Source organism: Panthera onca, chromosome D1, assembly GCF_046562875.1.
Source record: "Panthera onca isolate mPanOnc1 chromosome D1, mPanOnc1 haplotype 2, whole genome shotgun sequence".
Lineage (NCBI taxonomy): Eukaryota > Metazoa > Chordata > Mammalia > Carnivora > Felidae > Panthera > Panthera onca.
Window position 1 is genome coordinate 48657830 of NC_138348.1, and position 17793 is coordinate 48675622.

A 17793-nucleotide genomic window follows, 5' to 3' on the forward strand; every position below is an offset into this window, starting at 1 on the left:
TCAAGGATGATCTCTTCTACACCCACAATTTAACTCGCAAACTTGTTTCTCTACTCCAGACCTTTTCTCTGAGCTCTACACCCAAATATCCAGCTGACTACCTGATATCTCATTTTCATGTCTCAAGGACACTTCAACTTCAGTTACAAACTGAACTTATGATATCCATTTTCTCTACCCTTCAACCCTCAAACCTTATCCCTTTTTTATTATTCCCAGTGTTGGCACACGTACCACCACTGATCCAATTACACAAGCCAAAACCTGCATTATCCTTGACACCTTCTCCCTCATCCCCAACATCAAGTTATATTGATAACTCAATCTGCTTCTCTCTCCCAAGACGATGACTCTTTTCTTGTCTGCTGGTCCCTGGGCATTAGGAGTCAAAGTACCTTGGTGACAGCTCCAATTTATAGATTAATGAGATTCTTGTTTTATCCCTTGGTAGAACTGTTCCTCCTTTGGGGACTGGAAGCTCCAACCTTGCAGAGCTCAGAGTTACATCAATGGAAGTAAAAATTCTCCAAGTGGGTCACTATGTGTGATGAGAAGCAGGCAGGGCTTTTGATTCCTGGATCTCCTACAGAGCCTTTTATTGCTCTAGACACCGCTTAAATCTACTGTCACCTGGTATGAACTAGAGCAGTAGTCCCAGATGTGGAATATGCTGCGTCCATAACCCAAAGAGGCCTACCAGAAATTGTTCTTCCTTCCTCATGGTGGGAGATATAAGATGCAACAAATTGTCCTTTACTTTCAGTGAATGTCCCAGCATGCCAGAACCTTCATAGTGCTTATCTCCCATCCTCTGGGTACATATGCCTTACCAAGGTTTCCAGTATGGTAGCCACTTCTTGTTCATCCAGCCTGATTAGCATGATGGATGTCATTAACATAGTGGATCAAATATAATATTCTATGTGACATTTGAATGGTCCACATTTCTTCACAACTGAATTTGTATGGAAGGGGTTTTAGTTAACACAACCCTGTTTACCATTGTCCATTTCATATAAGTTCAGACTGTTTCAGATTGTCCTCTCTGATAGGGATAGAAAAGAACATGTTTACCAAATCAGATGTTGCATGCAACATACCTGAGGCCATGATAATATACTGTAGCAAAGGCAACACATCTTTGTTACATAACTACATCTGGTTTCTGCAGACACCAGACTGGAGAATTAAATAGAGATAAGACAGAGACCATTACTCCTGAATCCTTTAGCTCATAAGAAGGGAACTAATTTTCATTATCAACACCAATAAATCCATTTAAAATAGGGACTAAAATTTCATACAAATAGTGGGGACAAGGGTTTGTTTGGTACATTGTATTTTCTAAAAAGTCATAAAATTTTATTTAAAAAATATAGGTTACAATTTTCATCATGTGCTGATTGTTGTAGAACTAAAGTATAAATCTGACTTTTGTTTGGGTGAGGGAAAAGTGTTTAAAATATTTTTTCTAGCAAAGTCACGTGGTGGTTTACTTTGTGTTTGGCTTTTATAGCACTTTCCTAAGGACGATTTTTGTAAAAATTTTTAAAGCCTTCATTATTTTTCCCCAGGGACACCCTTAATCCTTTGACATCAAATTGTTTTCTTTTAAAGCATATATAAAATCATCCTAACTTATTATCTTTTTTTTTTTTACTTGATCTGACTTTGTTGGATTTTCCTTTGTTATTATGATTTTTGATTTAAGCACTTCTTTGGCATCACTATGGTAGGTTTCATAACATCCTATCTTGTATTGGCACATGTTTACCCTGATGTGATTTAATTGGATAAGTAGAGATAGATGCCAGCATTAACCAAGAAGGTATGTTTCAGTAGAGACTAATTTGATGATGGTAATGATGGTGGTGGTGGTGATGTATTCTTTTTGTCTTGATCAAAAGAATATGTTTGGTAGAGTCATTGTGATGTTGGATATACCTATAATTCATTCATTTTCACTTTCATGTAGTATTCCTTTGTATATTATACCACATTTTATTCATTTTTCCAAATACCTTTTTTTCCTTATATTTGGCACTCACCAGGCTCTTTACAGATGAAGAATAACTTCATTATTTATTTTACTTTCTCCTAACTACTTTCTCTGTTTTCTATTTATAGCACCCTGTTAGGCATATTTTAGAAACTTTGACATGATTCCCTATATTTCTTAATTGTTTTAAATTCCTGAAGATAGAAATGCAATAAAAGGATACCATGACAAAAAATTATCTTCCATCCCTTCTTTTGTATCTTAATTTTAGCAAGCATATTTTCAATTTTCAGTTGCTTTTTTATAGATGTAATATAGTTTCAAACTCTGAGGATATTATTTATAATTACTAGAAAATTTCTTAGTCTGAATTATATGTTTCCACAGATGCCATTTTTAGATTCCATCTCATACTTTTTTGCCTTTGAGAGGCAAGAGAACGTAAAGGTTTAAAGCACAAATCCTAGAGTGAGACTACCTGGGTTTGAATTCTGGTTCTGCCATTTGTAGCCTGTAACCTCTTGAGAGGCTCAGTTCCTTCATCAACAAAATGGATAAAATTATAGTATCTACCTTCTAGAGATGTAAAAATTAAGTGAAATAATTTGTATAAATTCAGATTTAAAGCATGTCTGGTACTTTGTAAGCACTCAGTAAACGTTAGCTATTATTACTATATGCCAGGTGCAGTGTTCTAGTTTCCAGGCATATAAAATTAAAGCAGACATGGGCCATTCACTCAAAAACTTATAACAAAGATTGATATTATTTGTCAAGCCTAGCATTCATGTTCCATCCCAGTGGGAGTCATGGTACATATTAAATAACCATAGTGGTTCAAAATTATGATATATTCTTTGTTGTTATGTAAATTAATTTAGCATTAAAATATAACCTGAAACTATAATGGGAGTTCTTGTACTTATTTTGTGCTTAGCACTGTACTTGGAAAGAGTAAGAACATATAGGGGTAGGTATATGGAAGTTCCAAGGGGCAAGAGTGTAAATGACAAAGCAAAGCATGGATGGTATTCCTAGGGATATTACATGCTGTAAGAATTACAATGATGTGGAATAGGTGGTAAATAAAGCAGACTGCCTATAGCTGCAGCTTGTGGTAGGAGGGCCATTTGGTTAGTTGGGTTTGGAAATGGATCCACACCATGGAGGGCTTAACAAGCCTGGCTCATGAGTTTGGTCATTATCCTGTAATGGTCAGAGATTTTTGAACAGGAGAGTAATATGATATAAAAAGGTATTTTGTCTGTGGTAGTTTAATTCTTGTCCCTATGTAGAAGATATAAATAAGTGTTCTCAGTGTTTTGGACAATTCAAAAACCTTCTGAGTTCTATCTAATCTCAACTCTAAAAAAAAGTCAATTCTGTAAGACATTATGCCTCTCAATCTCATTTTTTCCTTTAATATTTAAATATTTTATTTTTGAGAAATTCCCAAGTTTTGTGAAATAGGAATGCTGGGCCATGACAGTTCAAAGGTACACAGATTAAAAGTATGAAATAGTTGAAGGTAATGGGAAATTAAGATTGCAGGGCTCACTCTTCAGTTGTAGCAGGAAAATTAAAGGTAAACTACATAGCAAACTTCAGAATAAAACATATATAAGTATTCAAGTCCTTGCAAGTTTATAAATTGCCTGTTAGGTCTGCAACTACATTGCTATTATGTGGCCAAAGCACATGGGACTTCAGGATGTGTATTTATGGACTGATTGCCCAACAGATAACTGCACTATTCCGGAATGCTATTGCTAGCTATGTCAATAGTTTTAGACTTATTGTTTTAAAATTTTTCCATTTTTCAGCCTAATTAACTTAGAATGTCTCTAACGTGATTTGCAAAGAATTTTATATTTATATTTTGCAATCAGCATTTGACTGGCGCTCAGGTTTGAGACATGCACTACAATGTGTAAACATTTTGTACGATAATAAAGAGTTCCTAAATGTTTTATGATTGCCTGTTCCCTGCTAATTGGTCATGGATTGAAAATCCCTATTGTTTAATTTTTTTTAATTTGTGGGAAATTTTTATAAATGAGTGTGTGGGGCTTCATATCACAGCTGTTGTCATTTAAAGTTTGGACAGCATCATTACAAATGAAGCCCTGCTGTGAAATCAAAGTCAAAAGGCATCTTGGCATCCCAACCATTTCCTTAGGAGAAGATTACAGCTCAAGTCTGTTGAATTTTATTGCTTTGGGCCCCATGACAGTCTTCAGAAACATGCAAGGCATTTCTGTTAAAGAAACTCAGATGTGCTAGGACACAGGGGATGACATTCTTGTGCATAGCAGTGTCTTAAGCAAGGGGGTAAGGAATAAGGAAGAAAAAGATGATTCACACTTTTTGTTGTGTTCTGGGATTATTTTATAAAGTCCATGGAAGTGATGGAGAACATAGTGTGAGTGATACCATATAGGAAAAAGGTGTGATATTTTCCTACATGGCCTGACTGTATATTTTTTTTCAGCTTTATTGAGGTATAGTTGACAAAATTGTAATATATTTAAAACGTACAACACAACAGTTTATATGGTACACGGTGTGAAAGGATTGCCACAATTGAGTTAATTAACATATCTATCACTTCACATATTCATATATTTACCTTTTTGGGGGGCAAGAATACTTAAGTTGTGTTTTCTCAGCAAATTTCATTTATACAACTATACTCACTATCAACTATACTCACCATGTTTTACATTAGATTCTCAGATCTTATCATCTTACAGTTTAAAGTTTCTACCCTTTTAGTAACCTTTGTCCATTTCCCCCACATCCCAGCCCCCAACAAACAACCCATTCTACTCTGTTACTGAGTTCAACTTTTTTTTTAAGTTCCATCTATAGGTAGTGTCATGCAGTATTTGTCTTTCTTTGTCCGGCTTATTCACTTACCATAACACCCTCTACATTCATCCACATTGTTGCAAATGGCAGGATTTCCTTCTTTTTTAAGGCTTAGTAATATTCCATTGTATATGTATACCCCATTTTCTTTATCTAGTCATCCATTGATGGACACTTAGGTTGTTTGCATACCATGGTTATTGTGAGTAATGCTGCAGTGAACATGGGAATACAGATAATCTTTTCAAGGTAAGGATTTCATTTCTTTCAAATATATACCCAGAAGTGGGATTGCTGAATCATATGGTACTTATATTTTTAATTTCTTGAGAAACCTCCTTACTGTTTTCCATAGTAGCTGTCCTAATTTATATTCCCACCAATATATTCCACATACTCACCAGCACCCATAATTACTTGTCTTTTTTTTAGCATTATTTTTTAAATGTTTGTTTATTTAGAGAAAGAGTGTGTGAGTGGTGAAGGGGCAGAAAGAGAGGGAAAGAGAGATTCCCAAGCAGACTCCATGCTCACTGCAGAGCCCAACGTGGGCCCCCATCCCACAGCCATGAGGTCATGACCTGAGCCTAAATCAAGAGTTGGACATTTTAACTGACTGAGCCATCTAGGTGTCCAACTTGTCTTTTTGATAATAGCCATTCTAACAGGGATAAAGTGATATTTAATTGTGGTTTTGATATGCATTTCCCTGATGATTAACCATGTTGAATACCTTTTTATGTGCCCATTGGCCATTTGGATGTCTTCTTTAGAAATATGTCTATTCTGTTCCTTTGCAAATTTTTAATTGGGTTGCGGGGCTTTTTTAGTGTTTTTTGGGGTTTTTTGTTTGTTTGTTTTGCTATTGAGTTGTATTAGTTCCTTGTTTTCTCCCTAGCACTTTTATAGTTTCAGGGCTTATGTTCAAGTCTTTAATCCATTTTGAGTTGATTTTTGTGTATAATATAAGGTAGGGGTCCGGTTTCATTCTTCTGCCTGTAGATATTTAGTTTTCCCAACCTGACTATATCTTAAAATAAAAACCTAAATGTGCCTCCAAGGTAATGACTGCCTTCAAAATCATCTCTCAGTTGATTATATGATATTTTTGAAATGAGTTCTGATTGATTGGTATTCCTCATTCTTCCCCTCTTCCCTCCTTCCCTTACTCCTTCCTTATCTCTCTCTCCCTCTCCTCCTTACTCCTCTCTTCTCTTCCTTTTCTTCCTCTCTCCTTTCTAGCACATACTCTTTTCTACTAGTATACCTGAGAGATGTTACTTAAATAGCTCTATTAGTCACTCTTTTTATATCTAAATTTCATGTTCCAGAATTTAAAACCAAAGATCACTTGATCTAAGTTAAGATCTATCCAACCAGTAACCTAACTCCAGCAATCATTTCCAAAGACACATCATGTGTGAATATGGTTGTCCCTCATATTTTAAGGATGTGTTCCACTCAACCATGGATTCATCTCATCCCTATAAAATGTGTTATTTGTCATCTGTTTTCCCTTTTGGAGTAGTTTCCTGAGTTCATTGACTATGAAGTGCCTTCCATATAGTAGATAATATTTGTTGAATGAATGCAAATTGTTATCCCAAGGAATATCCTGCTAACAACTCTAAACACTCATTCTGGAAATCTAAGACTTAGCAAGATAATTTGTTTCTACTGATCTTTCTGCTTTGTGAGTGTCTGAAAAAGATATAAATCATTCATCAGCTTTCCATAGACATTGATATTGCTTCTTATTCACTGCTATAACAATACTGCTATAGAGCTAATAGTTTAGTAAGGAGACAGAAAAGTAAATAGATAATTACAGTATAGTATGCTATGCTAAGTATATCCTAACCTCAGTGATAATAAAAAATGTGTGTGTGTGTGTGTGTGTGTGTGTGTGTGTGTGTGTGTAATATTTGCTATGTGCCAGGTACAATGTTAAGTATTTTACTTATATTACTGGTTTTTAACTTAAATACATTGTGGTCTGACAACCATATCTATATGTTATTAATCTTTTGAAATTTACTGAGAGTTCTTTTATGGCCAAGTATAAAGTCAAGTTTTCTAAACCCATCTGAACAGGGTTAGAGTATAAACAGATCAAGTAGTGTTCTATAGTGTTCTATCCATTAGCTCTAACTTTTTAAAAATCTTCCATATTGATTTTTCTACCTGCTTGAGGTATTAAATACTGAAGTGGTATATTAAAATCTTTCAATGCAATTGTGAATTTATCTGTAATTTTTATATGTCTGTCAGTTTTTGCTTTAATGTTTTCAGTTGAAGGCTAAGTTAATTAAGTTTAAACACATTTAAAATTGTTATATATTTGTGATAAATTGAGCTATTTTATATAATGCTTCTTTTTATTTCTTGTAATGCATTTTTCCTTAAGATTATTTTATATGATTGTTAATATAGGTATTTCACCTTCTGTTGGTATTTGCTTGGTAAATCCTTTCCCATTCTTTTAACCTTTGTGTATTCTTGAGTTACAGATATATCCTTTTTAAACAAAAAATATATGGAATCTAATTTTTTATTCAGTGATAATCTTTGCCTTTTAGCCAGAATATTTGGTTCATTTCTGCTCTTATACTTTTATTTATTTATACCATCTTATTATTTTCTCATTGTTTCTCCTTGGGGGGGTTCTTTTCCTCTTTCTTGCTTTCCTTTGAGTTATAAATTTTTGTTTGTTTTCCTCTCCATTTTTTTCTCCATTAGATTGGAAGTGGTAACCCATTCTACATTCCTTGGCAATAATATTTTTTCTTTTCAAATTTTTATTTAAATTCCAGTTAGTTCACATATATTAATTCCTCACTTATATATAACACCCAGTATCCATCATAACAAGAGCCCTCCTAATACCCATCAACCACCTAACCCATCCCCCACCCACCTCCCTACATCAACCCTCAGTTTTTTCTCTGTCTATAAGAGTCTCTTATGGTTTGTTTCCCTCTCTCTTTTTTTCTTTTCTTCCCTTTCCTGTATATTCATCTGTTTTGTTTCTTAAATTCCACAAATGAGTGCAAACATATGGCATTATGGTAACATATCGTTTGTGAGTTCGAGCCCCACATCAGGCTTGCTACTGTCAGCACAGAGCCTGCTTCTGATCCTCTGTCCTTCTCTCTCTGCCCCTCCCCAGCTTGTTCTCTCTCTGTCTCTCAAAATAAATAAACTTATAAAAAATAAAAAATAAAAAAGAAGAGTTAATACTTATTCTTCTCAAACTATTCCAAAAAATAGAAGAGGAAGGAAAACTTCTACATTCATTCTATGAGACCAGCATTACTAAAACCAGACAAAGACTTCACTAAAAAAGAGAACTACAGGCCAATATCCCTGATGAATATGGATGCAGAAATTCTCAGTAAAATACTAGCAAACCGAATCTAACAATACATTAAAAAAATAATTCACCACAATCAAGTGGGATTTATTCCTGGGCTGCAAGGGTGAGTCAATATTTGCATATAAATGTGATATTAATATTAATCATAGAAAGGATAAGAATCATTTGATCATTTCAATAGATGAAAAAAACATTTGACAAATTACAACATCCATTCATGATAAAAACTCAAAAAAGTAGGTTTAGAGGGAACATACCTCAACATAATGAAGGGTATATATGAAAAATCCACAGTTAATGTCATCCTCAATGGGGAAAAACTGGGAGCTTTTCCGGTATGGTCAGGAACAAGACAGGGATGTCCACTCTCATCACTTTTATTTAACATAGTACTAGAAGTCCAAGCCATAGCAGTCAGACAACAAAAAGAAATAAAAGGCATCCAAACTGGCAAGGAAGAAGTAAAAAACTTTCACTATTTGCAGACAACATGATACTCTATATAAAATACCTGAAAATTTCCACCAAAAAACTGCTAGAACTGATACACAAATTCAATAAAGTCCCAGGATGCAAAATCAACATAGAAATCTGTTGCATTTCTATACACCAGTAATGAAGCAGCAGAAAAAGAAATCAAGGAATCAATCCCATTTGCAATTGTACCAAAAACAATAAGATACCTCAGAAGAAATCTAACCAAAGAGGTAAGACCTGTACTCTGAAAAGTATTAAACACTGATGAAAGAAGTTGAACATGACACGAAGAAATGGAAAAACATTGCATGTTCATGGATTGGAAGAACAAAGATTGTTAAAATGTCTATACCACTTGGGGTGCTTGGGTGGCTCAGTCAGTTGGGCACCTGACTTGGGCTCAGGTCATGGTCTCACGGTCCGTGAGTTCAAGCCCCGCTTCGGACTCTGTGCTGACAGCTCAGAGCCTGGAGCCTGTTTTGGATTCTGTGTCTCCCTCTCTCTCTGACCCTGCCCCATTCATGCTGTCTCAAAAATAAATAAACGTTAAAAAAAAAAAAAGTCTATACTACTTAAAGCAGTCTACACATTTAATGCAACCCCTATCAAAATACCAACAGCATTTTTCACAGAGCTAGAACAAATAATCCTAAAATTTGTATGGAACCACAAAGCAACCTTAAAGAAGAGCAAAGCTGGAGGCATCAGAATTCTGGACTTCAAGCTATAGTACAAAGTTGTAGTGATTAAAACAATATGGTACTGGAACAAAAATAGACACATAGATAAATAGAACAGAACAGAAAACCCGGAAGTTGACCCACAACTATACAGTCAATTAACATTTGACAAAACGTGAAAGAACATCCAATGGAAAAAAAAGTCTCTTCAACAAATAGTGTTGGGAAAACTGTTCAGTTGGGAAGACGAAACGATAACATGCAAAAGAACGAAATTAGACCACTTTCTCACATCATACACAAAAATATATTCAAAACAGATTAAAAACCTAAATGTCAGATTTGAAACCAAAAACTCCCTAGAGAAGAAGAGAGGCAGTAACCTCTTTGACATCAAGTGTAGCAACTTCTCACTATATATGTCTCGAGGCAAGGGAAACAAAAAGCAAAAATAAACTATTGGGACTTCATCAAAATAAAATGCTTCTGCACAGCAAAGGAAACAGTCAACAAAACTAAAAGGCAGCTACAGAATGAGAGAAGATATTTGCAAATGACGTATCGGATCAAGGGTTAGTATCCAAAATATACCAAAGTCTTATAAAAATCAACACCGAGAAAATGAATAACCCAGCTAAAAAATGGTCAGAAGACATGAACGGACATTTCTCCAAAAGACATACAGATGACCAACAAACATGTGAAAAGATGCTCAGTATCACTCATCATCAGGGAAATGTAAATCAAAACTACGATGAGATATCACCTCACATCTATCACAATAGCTAAAATCAAAACCACAAGAAACAACAGGTGCTGGCAAGAGTGTGGAGAAAGGGGAGCCCCCTTGCACTGTTGGTGTGAATGCAAACTGGTGCCTCCACTCTGGAAAACAGTATGGAGTTTCCTCAAAAAGTTAAAAATATGACTTACACTAGGATCCAGCAATTGCACTAATAGCTATTTACCCCAAAAATACAAAAATACTAATTCAAAGAGATACATTCACCCTGATGTTTATACCATTATCTACAATAGCCAAACTATGGAAAGATCCCAGAGGTCTAATCTACTGATGAATGGATAAAGAGAAAGTGATGTGTATATATGTACATATATACATTGGAATATTAGCCATCAGAAAGAATGAAATCTTGCCATTTGCAAGGATATGAATGGAACTAAAGAGTATTCTGCTAAGTGAAATAAGTCAGAGAAAGATACCATATCATATCACTTATATGTGGAATTTAAGAAACAAAACAAAGAGAAAAAAAAGAGAGAGGAAGGCAAACCAAGAAACAGACTCTTAGAAAAACAGAAACTACAGAGAACAAACTAATGGTCACCAGAGGGGAGGGGGGGGGGCGGGGAATGGGTGAAATAGGTGATGGGGATTAAGGACTGCACTTGTGATGAGCACTGGGTGTTGTATATAAGTGATGAATCACTAAATTCTACACCTGAAACTAATATTATGCTGTGTATTAACTAAATGGAATTTAAATAAAAACTTAAAAATTTTTTCCCAAATTTTTTTTGTCTTGTTTCTAAAATAATGTGCTTCGGATACAGGAGTACTGATGCATAGGGGCACTTGTACCCCAATGTTTATAGCAGCACTCTCAACAATAGCCAAATTGTGGAAAGAGCCTAAATGTCCATCAACTGATGAATGGATAAAGAAATTGTGGTTTATATACACAATGGAGTACTACGTGCCAATGAGAAAGAATGAAATATAGCCCTTTGTAGCAACGTGGATGGAACTGGAGAGTGTGATGCTAAGTGAAATAAGCCATACAGAGAAAGACAGATACCATATGTTTTCACTCTTATGTGGATCCTGAGAAACTTAACAGAAACCCATGGGGGAGGAGAAGGGAAAAAAAAAAAAGAGGTTAGAGTGGGAGAGAGCCAAAGCATAAGAGACTCTTAAAAACTGAGAACAAACTGAGGGTTGATGGGGGGGCTGGAGGGAGGGAAGGGTAGGTGATGGGCATTGAAGAAGGCATCTTTTGGGATGAGCACTGGGTGTTGTATGGAAACCAATTTGACAATAAATTTCATATATTAAAAATAAAATAAAATAATAAAATAAAATAAAATAAAATAAAATAAAATAAAATAAAAATAAAATAATGTGCTTCAAGGACAGTTTTGTTTTGTTTTGTTTTGTTTTTTCAGATTTACCTAAGTAAGACTTAGTGACAATTTGGAACAAAAGTAAAAACCCCTTAAGACAGCAAACAATGTGTCCTAGATTTTTGTTTCCATATATTTGTGATTTCTGGTAAATGTCCTAATAATGCTCATTTCTCTTTGTTTTGTTTAAGGATTGTTCAAGTTTAGAAGAATATAACATTGCTGCAGCATTACTCCCTTTGACCAGTGCTTTCTACAGGGTAAGTTTCATTGGTCTATACGTAAGCTCATTATGATTCACATAAATGTATGTAGTTTGATTTATCATAAAACTACATGAATCTTGTCCCCCGGTATGTCTAACATATATCTGTAGCAATATTTATTATAACATTTATTGCATACAGTTGACCCTTGAACAACACAGATTTGAACTACACGGGTCCACTTATTTGTGGATTCTTTCCAGTACAGTACTGCAAATGTATTTTCTCATCCTTATGATTTTCTAAATAGTATTTTCTCTAGTTTACCGTAAGCATACAGTATATAATACATATAACATACAAAATATGTGTTAATCAACTTTGTGTTGTAATGCTTCCAGTCAACACTAGGCTATTAGTAGCTAAGTTTTGGGGGAGTAACAGTTACATGTGGATTTTTGACTGCACAGGGGTCAATGCCCCAACCCCCACATTGCTCAAGGACCAACTGTACTATGTGTAGAAAATTTAATATATAATAATAAATCATCTCCTAAGATAGATCCCGCCATTCCAGCCCTGCTTTATTTTTCTTTATAGCTGAATTTGTACCTGAAATACCTGAAATTATATTATGCATTCGTTTGTTTACATATGAGTATTTTCCCCTACTGCAGAAAGTAAATTCCATGAGGCTAGGATATTGTCTTATAAATATTTATTGATAAGGCCAGGTTTTTTTTTTTTTTTAATTTCAGTCTGTCCACAGTCTCTGAGTTAAAGGTCTTAACCTTTAAAGGTTCTCCATAATCAGGAACTCTTTCTCTGCTGCTGTGTCACTGCATATACCTCTTTCTTCCTACTTATTGTCCCTTCTTCTTTTAAAACAAAAAGTGGAATTTATGATGTTCACACTTCTGAGAACTGGCAGGTCATACTGAACATGCTCAGGAAACAAAGACAAATCTCAAAAATACCAAACAAATGAATTTTAGGTTTAGAAACTAATGGCTGGAGCTTGAGCATCATCTTTTGGTCTTCCCTCCCCAGCTTAACCCTACCTCCAGGCCCATTCCAGTTTTCCTTCAATGAATACATACCAGCCTTCTCTGAACTCCCTCACCCTTCATCTCATTCCGCTGCTAGCATGGAGAACACTGTTACAAAAATAGGCCAGGCTGTCCTGGATCCTAAGCTACCTAGGAAAGGTGTGTCTATATCTCAGAGCAGCCAGAAAACTCAGTCCTCTGTCTAACTAGCCATCATATAGGGCCTCACATGGCATTTGTTAAAGAAAATGGCATTTTTAGGGGCACCTGGCTGGTTCAGTTGGTTGAGCTTCTGACTTAAGCTCAGATCATGATCTTGCACTTTGTGAGTTCAAGCCCTGCATCAGGTTCTGTGCTGACAGCTCAGAGCCTGGAGCCTCCTTTGGATTCTGTGTCTCCTTCTCTCTCTGCGTCCCACCCCGCCCCCCACTCCCACATTTGCTCACTCTCTCTCTCAGAAAAACAAACATTAAAAAAATTTTTTAAAGATAATGGCACTTTAAATCTTTCCTACCTTCAACATTTAAGGTATTTTTAAACTTAAATATTAGAGAAAATAAGAATTGACAAATGAAACTCAATTCCTCAAATGACCCATTGCTTATGATTTTTTAAGCAGAATTATTTAACCATTTTGCAGTATTAGGGTTTGATCATGATAGCAGAAGCACCAAGAATGATATAATTAAGGAATTTATAAGGGACCAACCCTTATATTGTTATAGAAACAAAGGGAAAGTTTGTGGAAGACTTTGAATTAGGCTTTGCCCATAGGCCTTAAGTTTCTGTAGGTCACAACACAGGGAAGAACAAGGACAAATTGGAATCTGTGTATACCTCTCACTTCTTCAAATCTCAGCGATACAGATGACCTGCAAAAGAAACAGCACTGTTGGCCATAGAGCTACACATGCACCTGGCCCCAGGCTAGGAGAAGCTGAAGGAGATGTGGCAGGAAACGGAGGAACTGTGAGCTCAGTCCCTTCCCCATATCAACATGAGTCAGCAGATCAGGGACAAAGTATATGAGCTGTAGCAGGATATAGCATCCTATATTGCCTTCAGAGTATAATGACTGCTGCTTCATTTTTGTCCAAATGTTAGAGAAATTTCTCTTGTGGCCAATCCTAACCCTGGAACAGAAAGACATTTCTGAGAAATGTCTTAGCTTAGCTTATTTTACACAGTGCAAAACCATCACACTGGTTTTAGTTTTGTGAGAGTTTTTAATTAGCTAATAAGTTGGGCTAAATGTCATACTATTTATCAAGTTTGTGTTATCAAACTTAGTAATTCAAATTTATGTTTTAGGGGTGGGTTTATGGGTTTAATTCTTTGTTGTTGGCTTGGTTTGATTTGCTTTAGTTTGGGCATGGATTAGGAGCCAGTGACCACACCAATAATATGAGCAGGAAAAGTTTATTAAGTTAAGGAAAAGTTATTAAGTTATTAAGTAGTAACAGGGGATTAACTGCCAAGAAGTAAAGAGAATTTTAAACAACACAGGAATATCAGATATAGGGAGCAGCTACTATCTCTTGGGCTCAGGCAGAGTACCCAAAAAAAGAGAAAACTTGGAAGAGGGCTCCTCCCCAACAAGACTTGTGATTCAGACCTTGTTGGAGAGGTGTTGATTTGGCCACTGGATAGCATAGAAATTCACTGAGGTGCCACAGACCAGAGCTGGTAAGCAGGAAACTACCTGCTGGGGTTCTGGCAAGACTTTCTGGGAATCCCTCTCACTACGGTGCCAGTGAAACTTGACAGGAAGTGAAGCCGCCATCTGGAGTACCACTGAAACATCACACACGGTAAGCGCTTCAGGGTGTCCCACACACCATAGCAGGTACATGCCATAGGAACTAAAGGACAAAGCACACCAGAACCAGGAAAAGAAACTACTTTCTACTGCAGTATCCCTTCAGCACAGACAAAACTTAATTTTGTGCCAGATGGTAAAGGAGAAATGTTTACAAGTCCAGCGCCAATGCCCCACAACAGGGCAAAGAAAGGTAGATTTGGAGGAAAGAGATAATGCATTGATAACTGACACAGAGGGTGGATCATACCAGTTCTTAGATACTTTATAAATTTTTGACTTATGGGAAATTATTTCTGGTGCATAATTCAGGAAAATTCTATAGATATAAATTGCATTATCCTGGCCACAGATTGCAAATGAGCCATGCTCAAACTGTTCAACCAATATAAACTCCTGAGCCTTGTTCATCATGCTTCAGAGAATGGACTCAGCTGTTTGTCTTACTTAAACTTACTTTGAAAATATTTTTAATGATATTTATTAGTCTTTTTTTTTCAATGCAACAGAAGTTTATTGAACATGTCAATATACAAAGTTACTATGCCAGGCAACAACATGGGCAGCCACATGAGTGAACCATTGACATGCCACCAGGAGTTTATATTAGTCTTTCTAATACAATAAATAATAAGCAAGAAATCAAACTGGTCCACAGTTCCATCAACTGGATGGACATTTCCTTAAATAAAATATATAGCTGTGGTTAGAAAATTCAGATACTATAGAAACATATAAAATGCAAAACAAAAGCTGCCTTTCCCATCTCTACCCCATATCCTCTAACAGTTGACTTCTTGGTTAAAAAAAGTCATGCATTATTGCCAGCGGATAGAATACAGATAAAATTACCTCTTTGAAGCTAATCAAACTATTCAGTGTTTTCTCACCTTGCCTTTTTCACTTAGTAACATATCTTGGAGATCTTTCCATGTACTTAATTATAATTAGGTATATAACACTACTACCTAATTATTTTGGGATGACTACATATATTTTTTCTTCTTAATGAAAAGATTGTGTTTGTGTGTGTGTGTATTTACCTTAAGCATAAGAGCAGAATATTTCATTGACTCAGATGAAATGTGATGTTTATCTTTTAGAGCTTTACTTTGTGTAAAAATATCCCATGATGTTTTACTTGTAACATTATCTTAGATCCTTGGGAATTTTTTATGCTACAATCACCACAAATTTAGGGGTTTTTTCCCCTTACAGTTCTCTCACTTTTCTCTACCTTTAATGAGTTGTATGTAACTCATGCTTCTTTAACTTATGAAGCCTTTCTTCAAGGTGGTACTTTAACAGCTAGGTTTAAATTGTTAAGGATCACTTTAATGGTGAAAAATAATGTAATCATTTACATTTGTACTATGTTTGGCATTTATGTGATGCTTTCATTCTCAGTTCAGCAGACAGTAGGTGTGGCAAGCCCTGTGCTTGCATTTATTGCAGAATTGCAGGTGAATAGCACATGGTCCTCACCCTGAAGAAGCATATTGTCTAAAGGCCTTTCATATTCATTAATCAGCTATGAACACAGGAACATTTCACAGTTACTGAATAACATTGGGCTATACTTGGTTTACTTATTTGGTCCTTTTTATTAAAAAAATCATGATTGTTAAAGTAAGAACCAGAAGCAGGGGTTCCTGTCTAAATGTCATTTTTTTTTTTTTTTGGAATAAAAAGAATTAAAGAGTAAGCTAAAACCCAACAGAGCAGAAGTAGAACTAAAATAGGATACCCTTGTATCACTCTTTCCCAATTGATAGTGAGCAATAGTGAAAGCCTTTTATCATGAGCCACTGTGTAATGCCCTCTCCTCCATGATCCATGTATCTTAGAGTTACCCTATTGTAGTTCTTAATCACCCAGGTAAACTAGAGACTGCCCTAGAATCTATCAAACCATGACAGATCCCTTCTTTTTACTTCTTTGAGGCGTATCGGTTGGTTACTGATGCTCAAAATGACTCCCAGAAGAACTGACGCTTTCTTCCTTCCCTGGTACTCATTGTAGTTTGTGTTTACCCTGGGGAGGAATAGAAATACCCTGTTTATCTTAAATTCAAGCCCCCTGAAGTGATGCCTTATCAAATTCCGGAGATCTCCCATATACAGATGGCACTTTGAGTATGATTTATTGATCAAGATAGGTCTTACTTTATAAGAGCATTATTCGGTCTCTCATTCCCAATAGAAGTAGATTTATGCCCTCTTTAAAATTCTTATTTCATTCAACATGTAAAGAATATCTTCCCTAGCAACCAGCCACATGGAAGGTTCATATTTACTAACAGGTTTGTTGAGGTATAATTTATATACTGTAAAATTCACTCATTTTAAGTGTATATTTTAACAATTTTTAGTATGTTTACAGATTTGTACAACTATCACACCATATAATTTTAGAATATTTCCATCATTTCAAAAGAAACCTCCTGCCCATTTGCAGCCACTTCTCATTCCCAGGCAGCCACTAACATACCTTCTGTTCTATAAATTTGTCTTTTTTGGACATTTCATATCAACGTAATCATATATGTTCCTTTATGTCTGGCTTCTCTTACTGAGTATAACGTATTTGAAGTTTGCCCATGTTGTTAGAAGATTTCTTTAGGACTGTTAATTATTAATTAAGAATTCTCCATACCCAGAGTACTTAGGTCACCTTCTGTATCGTTTCAAATTGTATCTAATTCAAAATGTAAGGTATGATTAAATTAATTCTCTTTTAATAAATACATCAGAAAAAAATGTGAGATGTAAAACATAATTTTACAGCTGTTTAGGTTTTTTGTTGCTAGATTGTAACTTTTCCTTATATATTCTAAATGAACATCCACTTAACTTAACTGATTGTATATAAATTTGAGATCTAGGTATTATTTCTACTTCAAAATATAAAAGCTGAAGGCAGGGAGGTAAATTCAGGGTGATGTGATAGGAAAACCTGTTGAGCACTACCTAAAAAAAGTTACTTGTGTAAACCTAGCTTACCTAATCAGTCAGAGAAACTGTGAACGTTGAAGCACAGAGAAGCACAGAATTGCCGGAGCCATCTCCTGAGTGATGACGTTTCTGCCACCAAACTAGAAGTATTTCTTCTCCCAACCTCTGCCCCCAAAATGAGTTAACTAAAATCTGAGTCATTCATGTCAAAACCTGA

At 35.5% G+C, this 17793-nt stretch overlaps 1 protein-coding gene across 4 annotated transcripts in view; it reads left to right on the forward strand.

Moving 5' to 3' along the window:
• Nucleotides 1–17793, forward strand: part of SBF2 (SET binding factor 2) — a 490796-nt gene that overhangs the window by 349814 nt on the left and 123189 nt on the right. For all 4 annotated transcript variants that reach the window (XM_060605981.3, XM_078433202.2, XM_060605979.3 and 1 more), the window contains exon 17: nucleotides 11740–11808. In XM_060605981.3, the coding sequence (XP_060461964.2) occupies nucleotides 11740–11808 (69 nt within the window). The remainder of the gene's footprint in view (nucleotides 1–11739; nucleotides 11809–17793) is intronic.